An 18,528-nucleotide genomic window follows, 5' to 3' on the forward strand; every position below is an offset into this window, starting at 1 on the left:
CCATGTGGCTGCTGGGTACCACACCCAGGTCAGCAGGATCAGCAAGTGCTCTTAACTTCTGAGTCACTGCTATAGTCCCTCATTTTATTTCAAAGAATTTACTCATTTCAGAATCAAAGGTAGATGCAAGGAATAGGTGACTATCAAATACTATCTAATTTTGTTAAATACACTATTCTCTGATATGAACAACAATGTCCTTTATTTATAAACACAAGCTTCTTCCAGAAGGCCTTGCTGACCTCTCCATTCTAAGGCATGGCCTCATGGAGTCAACATGGAGAAATGCAGGGCTCCGCCCTGAAGGAACTGTCAGTTTAGTATGAAGGTAAGAATATAGATATTAACCCTTACTGTAGGGGAACATTATCATACGCCTTGTCCATTGTTAATACAAGCATCATTTATTAAGTACTAGACATGGAACCATGTAAGCCAACTGTAATTTCTAAAACACCATGTAATTGCAAAATTACGAAGGTAAACCAGTCCACATCATTCAGGGCGAATCTTCCAAAGAGATGGGGGACATGAAATAAAATTAAGACAAAGCATCTGTTGAGCCCTAGCGGGACCCATAATGCATGGGAGGATAAAGCAGACATACATGTAATGTGTCTGTACGTAAGTACACATGACATACATGTAATGTATCTGTACATAAGTACACATGAGCTCCCCCCACGGGTTAAATTACCTTTGGTTTTCTCTGGTCTGTCTTCATCCATACTTTCTTCAAGATCCTGATCAACCGAAACAACCGTGAAGGACTTATAGGACACGATCATTAGGCCATTTCCATTAGGTTCAATAGCAGCATAATGCGGTACCGACTTCCCACGGAGAACGTGATGCTTCGTAATTTCATACTTTTTACTGTCTGGAGGAAAATAAGTATTAGGAAAAGCCACATTTTAAAAACCCTTGGTAGGAATAAAAAAATTGACAATTTATGGTCACCAAGCCTGATGATGGTGGAAAGAGAACTGACTCCCATCCCTGTCCTCTGGCCTTACACACACGCGCACACGCACGTACATGCACACACACATGCATATGCGCACGCGAGCACACACACACACACACACACACACACACTCCTGACAACAAAACAAACAACAGAAATCCCCAAACAGCAACAAGCAAGCCTCTTAGCTACTGATTAGAGAACAGCAGAGAGGGACAGGGAGGGAGAACACTGGGTATATCTCTTAAGCTAAGCAAAGCCAAAGAGCAGGCCCTCACCATCAAGGAATCTCCTTAATACACAAGAAACTACTTTTTAATGTCACGCCTGAAGTCTAACATATGTGGCTAAGGAAGTCTTTGTAAGAAAGTTTTAGGGAAGACAGAAGCAAAAAAAATTGGTTGAACAAAACAAGGGCATCCACTCCATCTTCCTGTTTGGAGTTACATTCAAATATATTCAAACTATATGAAAATTTTCTATTAGGTAGCTATTTCCTGTAAATTGAAACAGGTCCTCATTGAGAAAGAAGGGTTCGTAAGAGTTGGGTGAATGAAACAATTTTCAGAAAACTCCGGAAAGTTACAAAATTCAAGGCCCTCCCCAACGTTATAAGGTAAAGAGAGTCAACTGTCTGACATACTGAGGGTTGGGAGGGCTGCAGGGAGACAGTTTTGAGAGTTTGTTACCAATATGGGGTTAGCTTTTTCTGCAAGTGACACATCATTTACGCTCTTGTGTGTAGCCCCAGGAAACTCAAGGGCTCACTAAGCTACACAGGGCGGCCACTTTGGTCTCTGTTAGTGCTGTCTCTAGCGTGGAGGAAGTTTATTGTCTCACAACAGCTATGTATATCTATGTTCACACATACGAACTTTTAGGGATACACTCTTAACTGTCTTAAAATTACATATTCATGTAATCCTTTTAAACAGACTGCACAGTTGGTCGTAGAAGTGTATCATGGCCTTTTTAGAAGCAGAACGTATTGCAATGCTTAAGAGGCAAGCCCTAATTTCCCCATCTCAAGTCCCAACAAGTGACGGCAAGAGAGAGAGGCTCACAATCTTGTCACCTTTACCTTTTTTCTTGCTGACAGTGACCCACTCCAAAGACACATAGAAGCCACTTCCTTTCATGTCCAATTCCTCCTTCTCTATCCGAAGAAGCAGCACAGCGACTGAATGTTCTTCAGAGTCCAGCAATGAGACACTGTGAATTATAATAAATGGATTTCCAAGTTCTTCATTAAACATAATCTGCAGGGGAAGAAAATCACATATTTTAAATGCACAGTTTATAACAGAGAAATATGATCGTCACTCTTGTCCCAAAACAAACAAGCATCAGAGACCAAAGAAATAACAGGACATCGGAAGAGAATGGACAGGAGGAAGAGAAATAGAGGCGTCTCCTAGGATCCCAAGGGGGAAAAGGGATGCTTCACACAGCACACGGGAAGGGTAGTAAGTGCTCCTCCATCTAATTCACACACACTTTCTGGACTCTGCACAGTCTGGCAGAACAAACAACAACTCACCTCCCACTTTTCAGGACTATTTCCACGGTCGCCTGTTCCAATGACATACAATCTGCCCGTGCCATCTGACAAGGTAGCCCAGGTAGGGGATGTGAAATGGACAGACGCACAGAGACGATTGTCACACGCTGTCACATCTGTGGGGAGTCGGAACACCTCTCGGGGTTTTCCTAAGGCAGTGTCCTGAAACAAAAGCAAGGATTGTAAACAAATCCCTTCCGATTCCTGATCCGTACACAAGAAAAATACCTACAGTACGGCCAGCTGTTCCGTATTCAAAGCTACCGATTTCCCTTAACCAATAAAATACAGTAGACGGGAAGGTGGCAGGCAACCTCTAGGATGAGATCACAAACATTTTACATCGTCATCTTTGCTTTCATAGGTTACAGGCTGGGGGGGGTTAGATGTCAAGCTGTGGCAGTGGTCAGATAGCGGAGTAATGTAAAGGCCCACGTAGGGAGAAATGGGAGACTCCCAACAGTAACGGCACCACGGTGAAATTGCTCAGGTGTCCCATGAGAAGGCACTAGGGAGAGGGCCACTCACACTACTTGGTGATCCCTGAGCAGAGGCTGAGATGCTCACTGCTTCCTGTTTCAAGTGACTACGTTCTGCAGCTCTTCCATCAAGAGAGGCTGGTACAATACAGTAATCTCATTTCTTTCTCTTGGCTTAGTGGTTAATGATCAGTAGTGTTAATTTACTAACTAGAGTACTTCACTGCATTTCTGATGCTTATGTAGACAATATCCTACACCAGTGGTTCTCAACCTTTCCAGTGTTGTGACCTTTTAATACAGTTAATCATGCTGTGACCCCCAGCCATAAAGTTATTCTCATTGCTACTTCATAACTACAATTTTGCTACCGTTATGGTTTGCAATGTAAATATCTATTTATTGACTGGTTGGTTATTTAATGGTCTTATAGAAGACCCCTGTGAAAAGTTCCTTTGACTCCCTCAGGGGTCGTGACCCACAGGTTGAGAACCACTGTTCTACAGCAATAACAAACAAAAACCATTACAAAACCAAAACACACCTCTTCCCCTCCCCCCCCCCCCCCGCCCCAAAATCAAACAAACAGGCATTTAATAGCAGAACTCAGAACTCAGGAGGCAGAGGCAGATGGATCTCTGTGAGTGAATCTAGCATGGTCTATAGAGTGAGTTCCAGAACAGGCAGAGCTACATAAAGAAACGCTGGAGGGCTGGGCGTTGGTGGCGCACGCCTTTAATCCCAGCACTTGGGAGGCAGAGACAGGCGGATCTCTGTGAGTTCGAGGCCAGCCTGGTCTACAAGAGCTAGTTCCAGGACAGCCTCCAAAGCCACAGAGAAACCCTTTCTCGAAAAAACCAAATAAAAAAATAAAAAAAAAAAAAGAAACGCTGGAGGGCGAGGAGACCATTACATTTAGATACTACCAACTCAGATTTTTGTCAACAAATTTTCAGTTGTGTCTGCCTATAAATCTATGATAGGAAGAATCACCAAAATGTTTCGTGAGAAAATACGTTCAAAATTTATCATTTAGTAAACAAATGCTCATAAACCATCATACTATATCCAATTGTACATTGAAAAAAATCTAATTGTCAGAGTTCCCTACAGAAGGAAAGTAATCCCTAATTCATGCATTGTATTGTTTTGATTCTACAATTATTTCAATCCATATTCTTTTAATTACAAGGTTTGAAAAAAAGCACACCAACTTAGTCATCTATGAAATCATTTTTCATTTTTTACTCATGTCTTATAAACTTTGTAATGTTGAACTAAATAAGAAATATAAACTAGCAAGCACATCAAGTCTGAGTATTAGCAATGTAAAACAGGACTATATCAGCCGGGTAGTGGTGGTGCACGCCTTTAATCCCAGCACTCAGGAGGCAGAGGCAGAGGCAGGTGGATCTCTGTGAGTTCGAGGCCAGGCTGGACCGACAGCCTCCAAAACAATACAGAGAAACCCTGTCTCGTAAAAACAAAAAAAAACAAAAAACAGGACTATACCATGACAGAACGGAGATGCACCATATTAATCATACACAGAGCAGCACAGCCACCATCAGTGGACACTCGGGGTTTTAGACAAGCTGCTGCTTATGCGGACATTAGTCCCGTGTTTGCTGGCCTTGTTTCCTATAGCTTGCACTTTAGTGTGGGCAATCACTGACTAACACTATTTAAACAGTCCATTAGCACCCATTTAACGTGTCCTCTAAAGCATTCAGATCACTTGTCCATGTGGAACATGGAATATTTTTATATATGCGTCAGAGATGAATTTCCCCCAGAAGTAGTCTACTGGGCCAGTATCATCTGTTGGTGAATGTTTGTTTTCATTTAGTGGAGATTGCCATGTTGTGTTCTAAATGCGGACATGGCCATCAGGCTATGGCAAAATTCCTGTTAACTGACCTCCATCTAGCTGATTGGATTAACTGATGCTGTTCATTTCCTCTGTAAAACATCTGGACCGGAGACAGCAAACACAGGACTCATGTCCATAAAAGCAGCAGTTTGTCCCTAACACCCAGTCCTTACAGCCTGTTAAAAATGTTTTTAAAAGGTAAAATAATACTCTACCATTAGCAAAGAGAAAAGAGCAGTTAGACTTGAAATGCCTATCCCTGGCTCAGGTGTCCTTCTGGTAGACGAACTAAGTACAGGCTTCTTTAAAATGGTAAGAAATCAAATGATGTTTTACATACCCTTGGATATAATTCAGCTTATAGGAGTTTATATGGTAGTTCTACTAATATAAAGCTCAGGTATAAAGAAAAAGAAAACCTGAGCCAGTAATAACTGAGGCAGAGAGTGACAGCAGCCCCTGCATGCCGCAGAGCTAGCTTAGGAAGGTCTTGCTTTGGGTACAAAAGTCCAGTACTTATGGCATTCTTCTACCGACCGTAAATATCAGACAGACACCACGACTTCAATAGAACAAGACAAAGCAACATTACTCCATGAGAATTCCTCTGCACAAAAGACCACATCAACACTACAAACACTATAGCACCCTGTATGAGCTTCTGGACTAGTCACAGCCAGAGCTCCAAGCTGGTCTTCCTTCCCAGGCGAGACCTGGCGTAGCCATCACCCTGCCCCTCCTCCTTTACTATGGTCAATGCTAAATCCTCCCAGATGCCCCGTGGCTCTCCTTCACTTATGTTCCCCTTACTGCAAGACGCAATAAATCCCACTTGCTCACTGTGACTGTTTTGTCTAGAAAGTGCTGGCAAGGAAATAGAAAATCCACTCTAGGGAGCCCCAAGTATCAGTTAAATGTACAGAGATAGATTTGTATTGCTGACAAACAAATGATAAATAATATATATATATATGATGTTTAATATTCAGATGACCTCGTACATGCTGAAGCCAATGCTGAGGCATCAACTCACAGTAAATCACAGACAGTCACGTAACAGTGCTTAGTACCAGGAAGGGAAATAAGACTGGAGTATGACTGGGGGCAGGGGCCTGGGGGTAAAGGCAGATTTTTCCCCTTCGCTTCAAATATGTTCCTATTTTTGGGCCATACAAATAATTTGTACAGCATACAAAATTCAAGACATTAATGAAGTAAAGTAGAACGCCACAAAGCAGGTGTCCGCCGCATGGCCTGTCAGACGCACCCTAGTGAACCATCATTAAGAAAGAAGGCTCAACTAGGCAACCACAGTTCAGTAATATACAAGTGAGCGTTTTAGGCCATTTTCTTTTAAGTGCATAGCTACACATGACTGAAGTTAATAGAAGTGTAATTATCAGATAAATTGGTGCAATATATAATAGAATAATTAAGACACTCAATTATAGAAATGCAAAACCAAAATTAACTAGCTTAAGACACAGTGTCTGCCTCACTGGAGCTAAATGATAAGATGAAAACAACCCCAATGTCCCAGATTTAGAATTCAGTTCAGTTTTAAAGTGTCCCGCAATAATGCCTTATGAAGGGGACATCTCCAGTTCCAGGCTCCGCCCATCTCCCTTTCCTCACAAAAAGCACGGCAACCATACCCAAGGATATTAGAAAATTATTCTGAGGCAGCAATTCTCTGCTCATTTGCAGGACTGGAACTTTGTTGGCAAATTTAATACTCAACGAGGGACTACAGCACGAAGCATTGTCAGTTTTGGCCATCTCATTTAAACATCGCCAAAACGATGACACTGCAATCATTAACCCCAGCTTAAGAAGGGAGGTTCACACAGATAAACCTGACTGAAACCGCACTGCTACAGGAACAAGATTCCAGTCCTACGCAGTCCTGTGGATAGTTAATAGTTCTTCCCCTTAGCATTATCTTCTGGAAAAGAAACCATTATCCTAAACGAATAATACTCCAGATCTCAATGCAGCTCCCAAATACCATCTCCTAAAACAGTCACCCTGACTGCAACTACCAAACATGACACTTTAGCTATACTGGTTCCTATACCGATAAAATCCAATACAAGTCCTAATACCCATATATTATAGACAGGTGACATTAGATAGGAATAGTCAATAAGTACTCAAATGGCACGCATTTATCTAAATTAGATTGTGTGGTCCTTGTAGTTGCAACTGGAAACAGAGAAGCTTTGAATGAATGAAATTTCGTTTGTTTGTTTTTAATACTTATGCTCTTATAGGGAAACTCAAGGCTAAAAGCATGTTCAAGCAGAACTTAGGAGGTTGCCGCCCACTAGTACTGTTAGAATGGTGTTTAAAATTTTGCCCCTTAAAAAGGAGGCAAAAAAAGCCAGGTGTTGGGGGCACACGCCTTTAATCCCTGTACTCTCCAGGCAGAGACAGGCGGATCTATGTGAGTTCTAGGTCAGCCTGGTCTACAGAGCGAGTGCCAGGACAGACTCCACATGTACACAGAAAAGCCCTGTCTCAAAAAAGAAAGACAGACAGAGAGAGAGAGAGAGAGAGAGAGAGAGAGAGAGAGAGAGTAAAAAGGAAGCAAAAACCATCCACCATTGTTAAGCACTAACTTCATTTCTTACGCTTTTCCCATTTCTATTCTTATAAAGCTTTAACAACACACATTTATAATCAATTCATCTTGATCAATGTCTAGGTAAAATGAAGCATTTAACAATGTATGAAACGTTTTTCACAATTCACCCTCCCTTTTATCTTCTTCTTTCCCGGTAAAGACCTAGGTCCCATTACCTAACTGAGCTGCTCTGAATAAGCCAAGCTTCAGGCTCACCAGGAGCCCGGGGCACCCAAGGATGTGGGCTAAAAAGTAGTTATAATTTATGGCATGGCCACACAACACATGTTTACAAATGAAATTCACAACTAGAGCCTACATTTTAAAGACACCACAGAAAATGACGTTCCTGTTACTGGAGGAAACAAGACAGCCTGTCAAGTTAATAGAAGTCAGTTATGGCAGAAATACTTTAAATACTGAGAAACAACACGTTTCCTTGAATTGAGCAGTAGCAGCAATTAAAATGTTCCTCCCCTCCGCCAAGGTTTGTTTAACACCCTAAGCAGACTAGTTCCTCACTGACATTTCTCAAAGCTGGAATATCGCAAGCCTACGTTCAACTGCTTGGCTGGACGGCCTCTTCTAGCTACACTGGGCTGCTGCCATCTGCTGGCTTCTAGTAGTTAGGGAAGGAGCCTCCCACTTTCACAAGGAGTTGTCCTGCAGGTTTATTAGGGTGCTCTTTGCTCCAGCCACAGGGAAAGGCGGTGTCTCACGAGTGATATGCTCTCCACACAGCGGGTAACAGAATCCGCTGACTTAGTTTGTCGCTGGTGAAGAAAAACAGGAAGTGTGGTATTCCACTCTCCAGCACTGGGCTTCAAGATTTAGTTACTCCAGGAAAAGCACCCACAGTGCTGGATACAATTTTCAATTTCCAGACCACCCGTCAGCCACGACACACTGATTCAGAGTCCTTGGAAATGGAATCCTGAAATGAGTTCTTATGTTAGCCAATTACTCTACATGACCCTGAGGTGAAATGGATTGGAAAATCAAAGAAAGAAGATGAATTAGTGGGGCAAAAAACAAAACAAAAAACCCTAAAACCTGGCTTTTTATAATATAATCTATACTATTATAATAATGATTTTTTAAAAACTTGATTGAGTAAAAAGAGGAATATTACAAAAAAGGGAAAAAGCAATAACTAAACTAAAAATGTATAACCACTTTCTCTAAGTTGCCCAGAGAAGACAAATTAGGACAGAAAGAAAACGAATTTCAAAAGTATTGGTATTTGCCCCAATTACACATCAAATAATATGTTTGGGTATAGTTATAGTAACTCGCTTTCATCCAACAGATGAAAATACTTGGACCAACCCACAACGTTTACATAGACGTCCAGTGAAATTAAGTCTTATCTCAGATTTCTAATCAAGTATTTGTGATTTAAGTTGGGCGTGGTACTCCAAATCTTGGTCATTATCAAGACAACTGATAACAACCAGGCTTGGGACTCTAACTGCAACCCTGTGCACACACCCCTCGAGCTCAGCGTGGTGCCTACAGGCAGGCACTGTGCCCTAACTCTGCCACCTGTGCTTCTGTTGCCAGGATACCCATCGTCCGACCGAGCAGCTGCTCTCTTCTTTCTTTCCTTTGTTTAGAGTTGTGTCATGTGGCTCCACTTGCCTCTAACTTATGATCGTCCTGTTTCCATGTTCTGAGTGATGTGAATCCAGATGGGCAGCATCGCATCCAGCTCCCGTGAGGCAAACTCTAACTCATCCTTCACAGCGCTGCTGAGCGGACATCTCCATGCGGGGACCACTCGGGTACCCTGAGCACTGCACCCCAAACAGCTGTCACTTCCTGTCTGTACTGTTCTGCATCTTACTGCTGCACTTTACTCTGGCATGCTATCAATTTATTTGTGACCAACCATATAGTCAAAAAAAGGTTTCTTTACTTGGGAACTTAATTTATTTCAAAAACTCAACTTAGAATATGTATTCATGTGTGTGAAAAATTAATAGAATTAAGACAGAATAAGAAGGGTTAGAAACGAGCCTCATATAGAGTGTTAATGGAACTTTCCCCTTCAAGGAGAACCACTAGGTTTTATCGAAAATAGTCCCCAAGAACAATCTACTTCCATTTCACTAAGAAAATTTGGAGAGAAAAAAGAACACTGATGAACAATGGTGGAAAATTTCAAAGCACATACACAGGTCAAAAGTAGGCCAAATTGATCCTAAGCACACAATACAAGTAGCTTGGACACTGTTCAGATGACAAAGACCAAAAGAGGCAGCTGAATTTAAGTAGTCTGAATCATCTTTCACAAAAAGAAAAGGGATGCAAGAAAGACGAGGGAATCACGGCGCCTACATTAACTGCCCATCTTCTTCCCTTACGTTTCCTAAAGAGGCTCACTCTTCCCGCCTTCCTCGCCCATTCAAGTCAGTAATCATAAACTCTAGCGACTGTGACATAAGAACTTGAGGAAATGATTTGACAGGAGTTAAAAATGGATACAGAGTACAAGTGGTGATTTCAAAGGTACAAAGTCACCTGTAGACCATGCAGGCCTGTAGGTTTTACCTGTAAGTTTCCCTGCCCACAGATCCAAAGGCCTGAATGAAGGAAAGGACCATTATACCTGGAATTCAAACAGTGCATTGTGTGGGACGAGCCATCAAGATGTATGTAAAGATAAAATCGTGTTCCAGACTTGGTCTCATGTCATCATGGCTGGCTGGTATTCTGTATGCCTGATTTGGACAGGAACTTCTACCAACTAAAAAAATAAATAAATCAAAAATCTTATGGAGCAGATGAAAACACAGAGCTGTCCCTAGAGCCACTGTGAGGAAAGCAAACACTGGAAAAAAACATAGGTGAGAGGACCCTTATCCACTGGTGGTGGCAGGGTGGCTACCGTGGAAACCAGGGCAGGGGCTTCTCAGAACACTAGTCAGAGGACTAACAGGTGAGCCAGCTACACCACTTCTAGACCGTATACATAAACCCAGAGTTACATGCATACTCCAAGGAAATGGAGTCAGGCTAGATGTCCATCAACAGCAGGATGGATAATGCAGATGTGGAACTCATATACGATGGCATTTATGAAATTATGGGTAGACTGCACAATACTGTATACCAAGAGAACCCAGGCACAGATAAACAGAACCTAGACTCCAGGTGTTAAATGTGTGTTTCCAGATGGGCGTAGCTAAGAGTAAAAGCAGGAAACTAGCAAAAGGCCCAAGTGACTAAAGAGGAAAAGACGTGTGAAGAGGGTGGAGAGTGGGGCAACGCCAGGGTCAAAGGTTACAGCAGGCAAAGGGGGACAGAGAGAAAACGGGAGTAAAGGAGGACTCTATAACATCAAAAAGAAATCACATCCGAAAGGAGTAGACAGCAGGAAATAATCCAACTCGGGGCTGAAGTCAGTAGAGCAGAAACAAACAAACAACAACCAAAAGTAAAACAAAACAAAAACAAAGACCAAATACAAAGAGTTAATGAAGCACAGAGTTGGGTTTTTGAGAAAAATCAGTAAGATGGACAAACCATTTATCCAAATTAACTACTATTTACAAAAGATACACTTTAACCCTTTGAAAGTGACGATGCCGACTGATTCAAAGAAAAAAGAAAAGAACACTGTGTGTGGACCTGTGAGTGTCACCACACCAGGGCTTCTGACACAGGCTCTAGATGTGGAACTCACATGCACAGGAGGCAGCACTTTATATCTACTGAGATTTCTCCCTAAACAGAATATAGTTTTGTTTTTTTCGAGACAGGGTTTCTCTGTGGCTTTGGAGGCTGTCTTGGAACTAGCTCTTGTAGACCAGGCTGGTCTTGAACTCACAGAGATCCGCCTGCCTCTGCCTCCCGAGTGCTGGGATTAAAGGCGTGTACCACCAACGCCCAGCTCAGGACTACGTCTTAATGCTAACGTAAGTGTTACATAGTTTAAATGACATAACATAAACACTAACTGACATGGAAAAGAAGAAATCCTTTATTACACTGAGGATTTACCACACACGGGTGGAAATGGCTGGGTACCGGGATTACAGAGTAAAAGCTAGATTGACGTAAGCAGAAAGGCAGCCTTACTGCTTGACAACAGGTCTCCACGTTCCAAAGGTGTGCTCACCTGACTGTCTGGACATCAGACTCAGAGAGATTAAAGAACAAACGGAACAGGGTGAGCTCTGTCTTTACACTCTGCATGTTTTTCTTACCAGCATCACGGTTAAGTTCATAATTCTCCCAAGGTTATCAATGTAGTAGACGCTGTCTTGATACCAGGCATCGCAGTGCAGATAATTATACATCCCAAAAGCATGCATGTGCTCCAGCGTATACTGGTCATCCCGAAGTTTCACTTCTGCCACAGCTGAAATAAACACATATATTTACATGCACCTGTATGTATATACAGATAGGAACACATCATCAAACCTGCACCAAGGATAAGTCATTTCTGCAGAATGCCTAAGGGCACAGAAACCTGGGCAATGCCGGCTACAGAGACTGCAACAAGCAGGACTTGCACAGTGCAATCTTTTCCTTTTATTACCTCTGCAATTCTGAGTTACAAGGACAGAAATCCTAAAAGCATGGGTTGGGGGGCTAGGGCAGGGGCATGGGAGGGTGGGAGGGAGAGGGAACTGTGATTGATACATAAAATAAGATAAAATAAAAGAAAGAAAGAAATTCTAAAAGCAAAGGACTTGTAATCTATGGGCAAACAAGCCCCAGTGTATGAAGCATTCCTACCCCAGTATGTCATTCATCTTTATCACGCATAAGAGACAATGGCTGCATTCTATGGTTATACAGTTAGGATACTATGCATAAAGACAAACAGTAACTTCACCATCATGTTGTATTTACAGAATAAAACAAGATCATGGTCAGGACATATACAAGGTTTTCTATGTATGGAACAGGGTCTCTGAACTGAAAACATCAGCTGTTTGCCTAATTCTGAATTGGCCAAGTATAGTCTCCCCCTCACACTTCTGTGCGGTGACGAACTTGTAGCTCAGGGCTACTCATGCCCCACAACTCACTTCTGTCGTGACAATGAGAAAATTAAATAGGCTGCACTGACCCTGCACGTCACCTTTCCGTAAAACTCACTGGAACGCTAGTCTCCACCGGCTCCTTTAGTTTGCTTTCTGTTGCTGTGGTGAACACCACGGCCAAAAGCAATGCCGGACAGGAAGGGGTTAATTCCAGCTTGCGCTTTCAGGTCACAGTTCATCACTGAGGGAAGTCAGGACGGGAACTGGAGCAGAACCCATGGAGGACTGCTGTTGCTCACCGGCTCGCCTCCTGTGACCTGTGCTCGGCCTGCTTTCTCGTACTTAGCCTATCTGTCTCCCATCCGCCCGGAGGTGCCACTTCCGTAGTGGGCTGGGCCCCCACGTCGATCAGCAACCACACAGGGCCAACCTCTGTTGAGACGCCCTCTTCTGGGTAACTCTTAATTGTGTCAAGCTGACAGTAAAAACCATCCGGGGCCGGACCATTTGTTTTCTTTCATTTGATTCTGCACATGTGTTTGTCTGCGTGAATGTAACCGTGTGCCTGGTGCCTGCGGAGGCCAGAAGCATCCTTTGGGCTGGGGTTACAGAAGCTTCTGAGCCGCCATTTAGGCTCTGGGCACTGACCCCTCTGAAAGAGCAGCTATTCACATCCATGGTCAAGACCAGAGAGAGAATGAATGCACGCTCAGTGCTAAACTCATGCCCCCCCCGTCACTCAAGCCAGCGCCTAACCCATCAAACAGGGCCACGACATTCAAGATCTGCCTTTCCACCTCAGCCAACTGAGCAATTAATTAATTAACCTCAATCAATTCTCACAATCACGCCCACGGGTCAGCTTAATCTATTCCTTACTGAGATTTCCTTCGCAGTGGTTCCAGATTGTGTCGAGGTGACGATGAGAACGTGTCACCTCCCTGGCTCTGTAAAGCACGAGAGCTATGTGCCAAGAATAGCTGCAGATGTGTGCAGCTGGAGAAGGAGGGCAGAAATCAGATTCCTATAACCTAATTGGACTTTACCTTCATCTCTGGCTTTCTAAACTCACGGTGGGGGTCCATCTGCTTCTAAACAGGAGAGGAAGGGCCAGAACTGAGCTCCTGAGACGCAGTTACAAATAAGGTGTGGAAAACTGACTGCAGCATTGAGGGGGCAAAACCAACAGCCACCGAGGTCAGCCAAGTCACACCCAAGAAGGGTGACTGAAGTCTGGAAACATTTCAGACCTGACAGGCCAAATCCCACGTTTCCGAGAGTGCTGGTGGGGGCTGCGGAATGTCCCCTCTAGTTTAAGGAAGTAATTATTTTATAAGGAATGGTTAGAAACAGATGCTCTACCAAGTAGGAAGGGAACAGTGGCCAACTGTTGGTTTTCTAGCACCACTGTGTGGATGAAGCTTAATAATGCAGGAAGCGTGTATGAACGTAATGATATTAGACAATAATGAGCCAAGTATGTTCTTGTCATATTTGGATAAAAAGCCCTGGATAACCTTAAACAAACCAAAAAGTCTCTTAACCTTTTGTCTCATTATATAATACCACCCACAAACATGCATAGATCTGGGTTTGATGGATGGATTTCTACAAGACAATTCTCATGTCATCAGAGTACAAAAGCCAGCATTGGGTATATGAAATGATGACTATTTTACAAAACTGTTAGTTTACAGACAAAGGCTACCTCTCTGGCCCCAACTGAGAAAGAATAGTGGTAACTGCATTTATCACTCCAGTCATCTTAAATACAAAGAGGGGATGCAGAGCACCCCAAAAGAAGAAAGCAATGTTCATCCTGGCAGAAACTGAAGCAGCAGAAAAACTTCCAAAAAGCCTGCCCATCCCAAGAAAGGGAGGAGGGGCCCAGGACAGACATGGTCTCTCTTGGATCTTTGAAACTGGCTAAGACCACTTTTCAGAGAGAGCCAAAGGTTAATGTTTTATTGTTTAATGTTACCATGCATTGTAAAAAAGCATTGTGTGAAAAAGTTATTGTGTGAGTTTTTTATATAAAGAACTCAGGATCCAAGAAGGAACTCTGCCCTAAACCTTACAATGTCCGCCCCCAATCAACCCTCAAAAGACCACTATGTTACACGTTGACTATCTATCACAGGCCAGGCATGGACTGCACTGGGCCTTGGGCACATACTGCTAAGAAAAGCAGACCTTACTCCTGTGCTAATGGTGTTAAATATGCTACTAGTTACTTCTTCTTGGATTCTTGAAATACGCTATTATGCTGAACCACATGAAATGAACTCCTGGCCAAAGAAGTATGCAGCAATCTAATATGTGTATATATAAGTGCTACAGTTTACAATGGGGGGCACAAAGAACATTGTTGCAAGGTTGGCTTTGAGACCACGAGCAAAGTAACTCTTTTCCTTTAAGTTGTGACACTAGGGAGTGAGTAACAGTCTCCCACACTCCTCAAACCTCAAACAGAAAAAATCAATAGTTTTCATACATACTAATAATGAGCTTGCTGAGAAATAAGGAACCAACCAACCTAGAAATAAACCTTACTGAGGAAGTGAAAGAGCTCTACAATGAAAACTTTTAAGATACTAGAAAAAATAAATCAAAGATGATACTAGATCATGATCATGGACTGGATGAATTAACATTGTAAGAATCGCTATATTACCAAAATGTTTCTATAAACTCAATGCAACCCCCTTCAAGATTCCATGGCAGTCCTCATAGAAATAACCCCAAAATTCACATGGAAATGCATAAGACCATAAAGAATCAGAGTGTGGTGATATATTGTTTCTCATCTAATAAAGCTTGAAGATCAGAATGCAAAGCTAGCCACGGTCATAGAGACCAGGCAGTGGTGGTACACACCTTTAATCCCAGCAGACACACTAGTTGGCCATAGAGGCTGGGTAGCGGTGGTGTAGGCCTTTAGTACCAACACAGAAGCTCAGGGTGTCATGCGGTGTTAGGTCTCCAGTCAAGCTGAGGATAGGATCTCCCAGCCTTGGTAGAGGTAAGAACTCTCTAGTGGTTGGCTGCTTTGCTTTTCTGATCTTCAGCTTGAATCCTAATATCTGTTTCTGGGTTTTTATCATCGGTACCACATCAAAGCAATTCTAAACAGTATTACTGGAGGTATCAAATATCTGACATTATTCTACTGACACAATGACAGAGACAGCATGACACCAGCATGCAAACAGACACGGAGACCACACGGGACAGGCGGAGGACCAAACACCAACCCACACAGCTGTGACTACCAAATTTTCACAAAGGTTTCAAAACATAGCCGGAAAAAAAGACAGCTTATTCAACAGATCCTTCATAATAATCATTTCAAACTTCACCAAAGATCTTCATTGAAAACCTGAAATATTGAAACAGCTACAAGAAACCAAAGGGAATATACTTCAAGACATAGGTACAGACAGAAACTTTTGAATAAGACTTCATCAGCACAGGAAGTAGCCACAGGAATTAATAAAAGAGATACATAAAATTAAATTGTTTCTGCAAAGCAAAGAAGCTATCAGCATAGTGAAATGATAGGCTATGGAATGAGACAAAATCTTTACCAACTATACTTCAGACAAGGGGTTAATAACTAACCATACCAAAAAACTACAAAAATTAAAACACACATATCACATCACATGCACAGTTTTTTTTTAAGTGTTTCACTTCCTTGGCAATCAGAAAAAAGCAAATTAAAACTACTTTGAGATTCAGTCAGAATGTCTATGCAACAAATAATGACGAGCTCTTATTCACCACTGGTGGGAGTTTAAACTAGTTACAGCCATACAGAAATCACTATGAAGGTTCCTCAAAACTTAGCACTACCCAGCTACACCACTTGTGGGCATGTACCCAGAGAAATCTATACCCTACCACCGAGAGATCCGTGTACACCCAAGTCACTGCCTGCCGCTCTGTTCACAATAGCTAGGAAACAGAACCAATCCAGATGTTCAACAGATGTATGAATAAAGGAAAATTATCACCTTGGAGCTTTACGCTCTGCTAGGGCCGTCCAACTGCGACTCTTGATTTGATCATTTACTTAATTTGCTTTGGCCAACAGAACAAGTGGAAACTCGTTGAGATCACACTGAAAACAGTGTTTGTGCGCTGTGACCTACCTCCTGCAAAAGGCCTGTGCTGGCCTGCTGAAGGAGGACCAACCACACGGAGGACTCAAGTCAAGACCGTCTGCCCAATTCTGAAACAAGCCAGCAAGCCCTCTAGAAAGTCGAACCAAGACGACCAGAACTGTCTGTGCCAACCCGTAACTGAGCAAAGATGCAGGATGCAGGAATGAGCCCTGGGCGGATGAGGACCTGCCGACCTGTGCATGTGACAGCGACAACACCTTCTGGTTTGAGCCAACAGGCTTTATTCCTTTAGGTGTTTTGTTCCCCGGGAGCTGGCTAACTGAACACAGCAGTTATAATGTATTGGCATGGAGACAAAACTATCAAGACACTCAAGAGAAAGAGTAAAAGAAAGCTCTTTTAGATTGTCCACCAGTGACCTGCCTATCCCTGTATCACTCACTTACTGACTCCTCCAGGAAGCCTTTCTAGATTTCAGGTTGAGCAAACATACTGAGTTGCACCATTACATTCTGCTCACATCACTATCACTGCTCGCCCATGACTGTAATTAGATGCTTCTTCGTAAATGGAGTCTGATCTGTTAGGCACTGAACTGCTTCACTCCGATCCTGTAATCATCATAAAGCAACACAAAACAGACACACGACAATCACTTCTAAATTGAAGAAACAAATTAGAAAACAGGCATTTGTTGGGCTGCATGGGGGCCACGGGGAGCCGACGGGAGGCAGAGGCAGCTGGACCTCTGTGAGTTCCGGGCCAGCCTAGTCTACAAAGCAAGTGCCAAGGCAGACAGTCGAGGCTACAGAGTCTCTGTCTAAACAAACGAACAAACAAATATCAGCCCCTGCTGGATGCACAAACGTCTACTGATCCTTCTGGATCCTTCTCAAAGGGAGACCCTGGGAAAAACGTGTGTCAAAACCAGAATTCGCAGAGGCATGTATTTAAAAACACAAAACCTCTGGGCGCTTTCGTTAACAAAACTGCAGTTCTTAGCGTTGTAAAAAAGGAAGATGAGAGTAGCTTCTGGCCAGTTACAAAGTAGCAAAATAGCAAGGGCACTACATCACTTACTTCCCCTCAATAAATCGCAGGGTGTGTGTGTGTGTGTGTGTGTGTGTGTGTGTGTGTGTGTGTGTGGGTGTGTGTGTGTGTGTGTGTGTGTGTGTGTGTGTGTGTGTGTACCTGGATACTTGAAACTGCTCACTGAACCTGGAAATTTTTCTCGTGTGTGTGTGTGTGTGTGTGTACCTGGGTACTTGAAACTGCTCACTGAATGTGGGAGTGTGTGTGTGTGTGTGTGTGTGTGTCTGTGTGCGTGAGTGTCAGGACCTGGTGTGTGCGCGTGTGTGTGTCTGGACCTGGGTACTTGAAACTGCTCGCTGAACGTGGAAAAATTTCTCCCAAGAAATAGGGATGCGTCAGAAGGAGAGGGATTTTCCAGGGAGGTGTGGCTTCTTCCCGGAGACCACGTTTGCACAAGGCGCTCGGGGAGGGAGAGGCAGCCACAGCAGCAGCCCGAAGCAGGGACGCACGGGCGGGGGAGCCCCTCCGGGCTCTTGGGCTGCGGGTGCAGGGGAGCTCCCGGGGGGTCCTCGCGCGGAAGGCCGGCGTGCCAGGCCGGCCAGGGTCGCGCCATTGGCAGCCGAACCCCAAGGGCGCCGCCGCATCCCACCTGCATCGAGCCCCAGCTGGTAGCAGGGCAGCGGCTCGAGAGACAGCTTGTAGCCCTCGAAGCGGGGGTCCAGCAGGGGTCTCTTCACCCGCAGGGAGCAATGGGCGGCCTCCATCGCGTGCCGGGGTGGGGGGGGAGCGCGGCGAGAGGAACCAATAAAGCTCTTGTTGAAAGCTGCGCGCCTCGCGCCGGGAGGGAACGCAGGGTGGGAAAG

At 43.6% G+C, this 18,528-nt stretch overlaps 1 protein-coding gene and 1 long non-coding RNA gene across 4 annotated transcripts in view; one reads left to right on the forward strand and one right to left on the reverse strand.

Annotated features, from left to right (window-relative positions):
* Positions 1 to 18,527, reverse strand: part of Nudcd1 (NudC domain containing 1) — a 34,163-nt gene extending 15,636 nt beyond the window's left edge. The window contains exons 1-5 of one of the 3 annotated variants that reach the window (XM_013115319.3): positions 18,315 to 18,527; positions 11,718 to 11,872; positions 2,508 to 2,690; positions 2,049 to 2,226; positions 698 to 880 (exon numbers count right to left, since the gene is read on the reverse strand). In XM_013115319.3, the coding sequence (XP_012970773.1) occupies positions 698 to 880; positions 2,049 to 2,226; positions 2,508 to 2,690; positions 11,718 to 11,872; positions 18,315 to 18,429 (814 nt within the window). In that variant the 5' untranslated portion in view covers positions 18,430 to 18,527. Of the gene's footprint in view, positions 1 to 697; positions 881 to 2,048; positions 2,227 to 2,507; positions 2,691 to 11,717; positions 11,873 to 12,592; positions 12,738 to 12,805; positions 12,883 to 18,314 lie in introns of those variants that run through there. The other 2 variants (XM_013115322.3, XM_013115320.3) reach the window with 2 other exon arrangements.
* LOC121133636 lies at positions 154 to 13,009 on the forward strand. The gene is made up of 2 exons (XR_005870563.1): positions 154 to 328; positions 12,734 to 13,009. It is a non-coding gene; the product is annotated as an uncharacterized LOC121133636 (long non-coding RNA).
* Position 18,528: the final 1 nt, after the last annotated feature.

The sequence above is a fragment of the Mesocricetus auratus genome, unplaced genomic scaffold, assembly GCF_017639785.1.
Source record: "Mesocricetus auratus isolate SY011 unplaced genomic scaffold, BCM_Maur_2.0 Super-Scaffold_100023, whole genome shotgun sequence".
NCBI classification, from domain to species: Eukaryota; Metazoa; Chordata; class Mammalia; order Rodentia; family Cricetidae; genus Mesocricetus; species Mesocricetus auratus.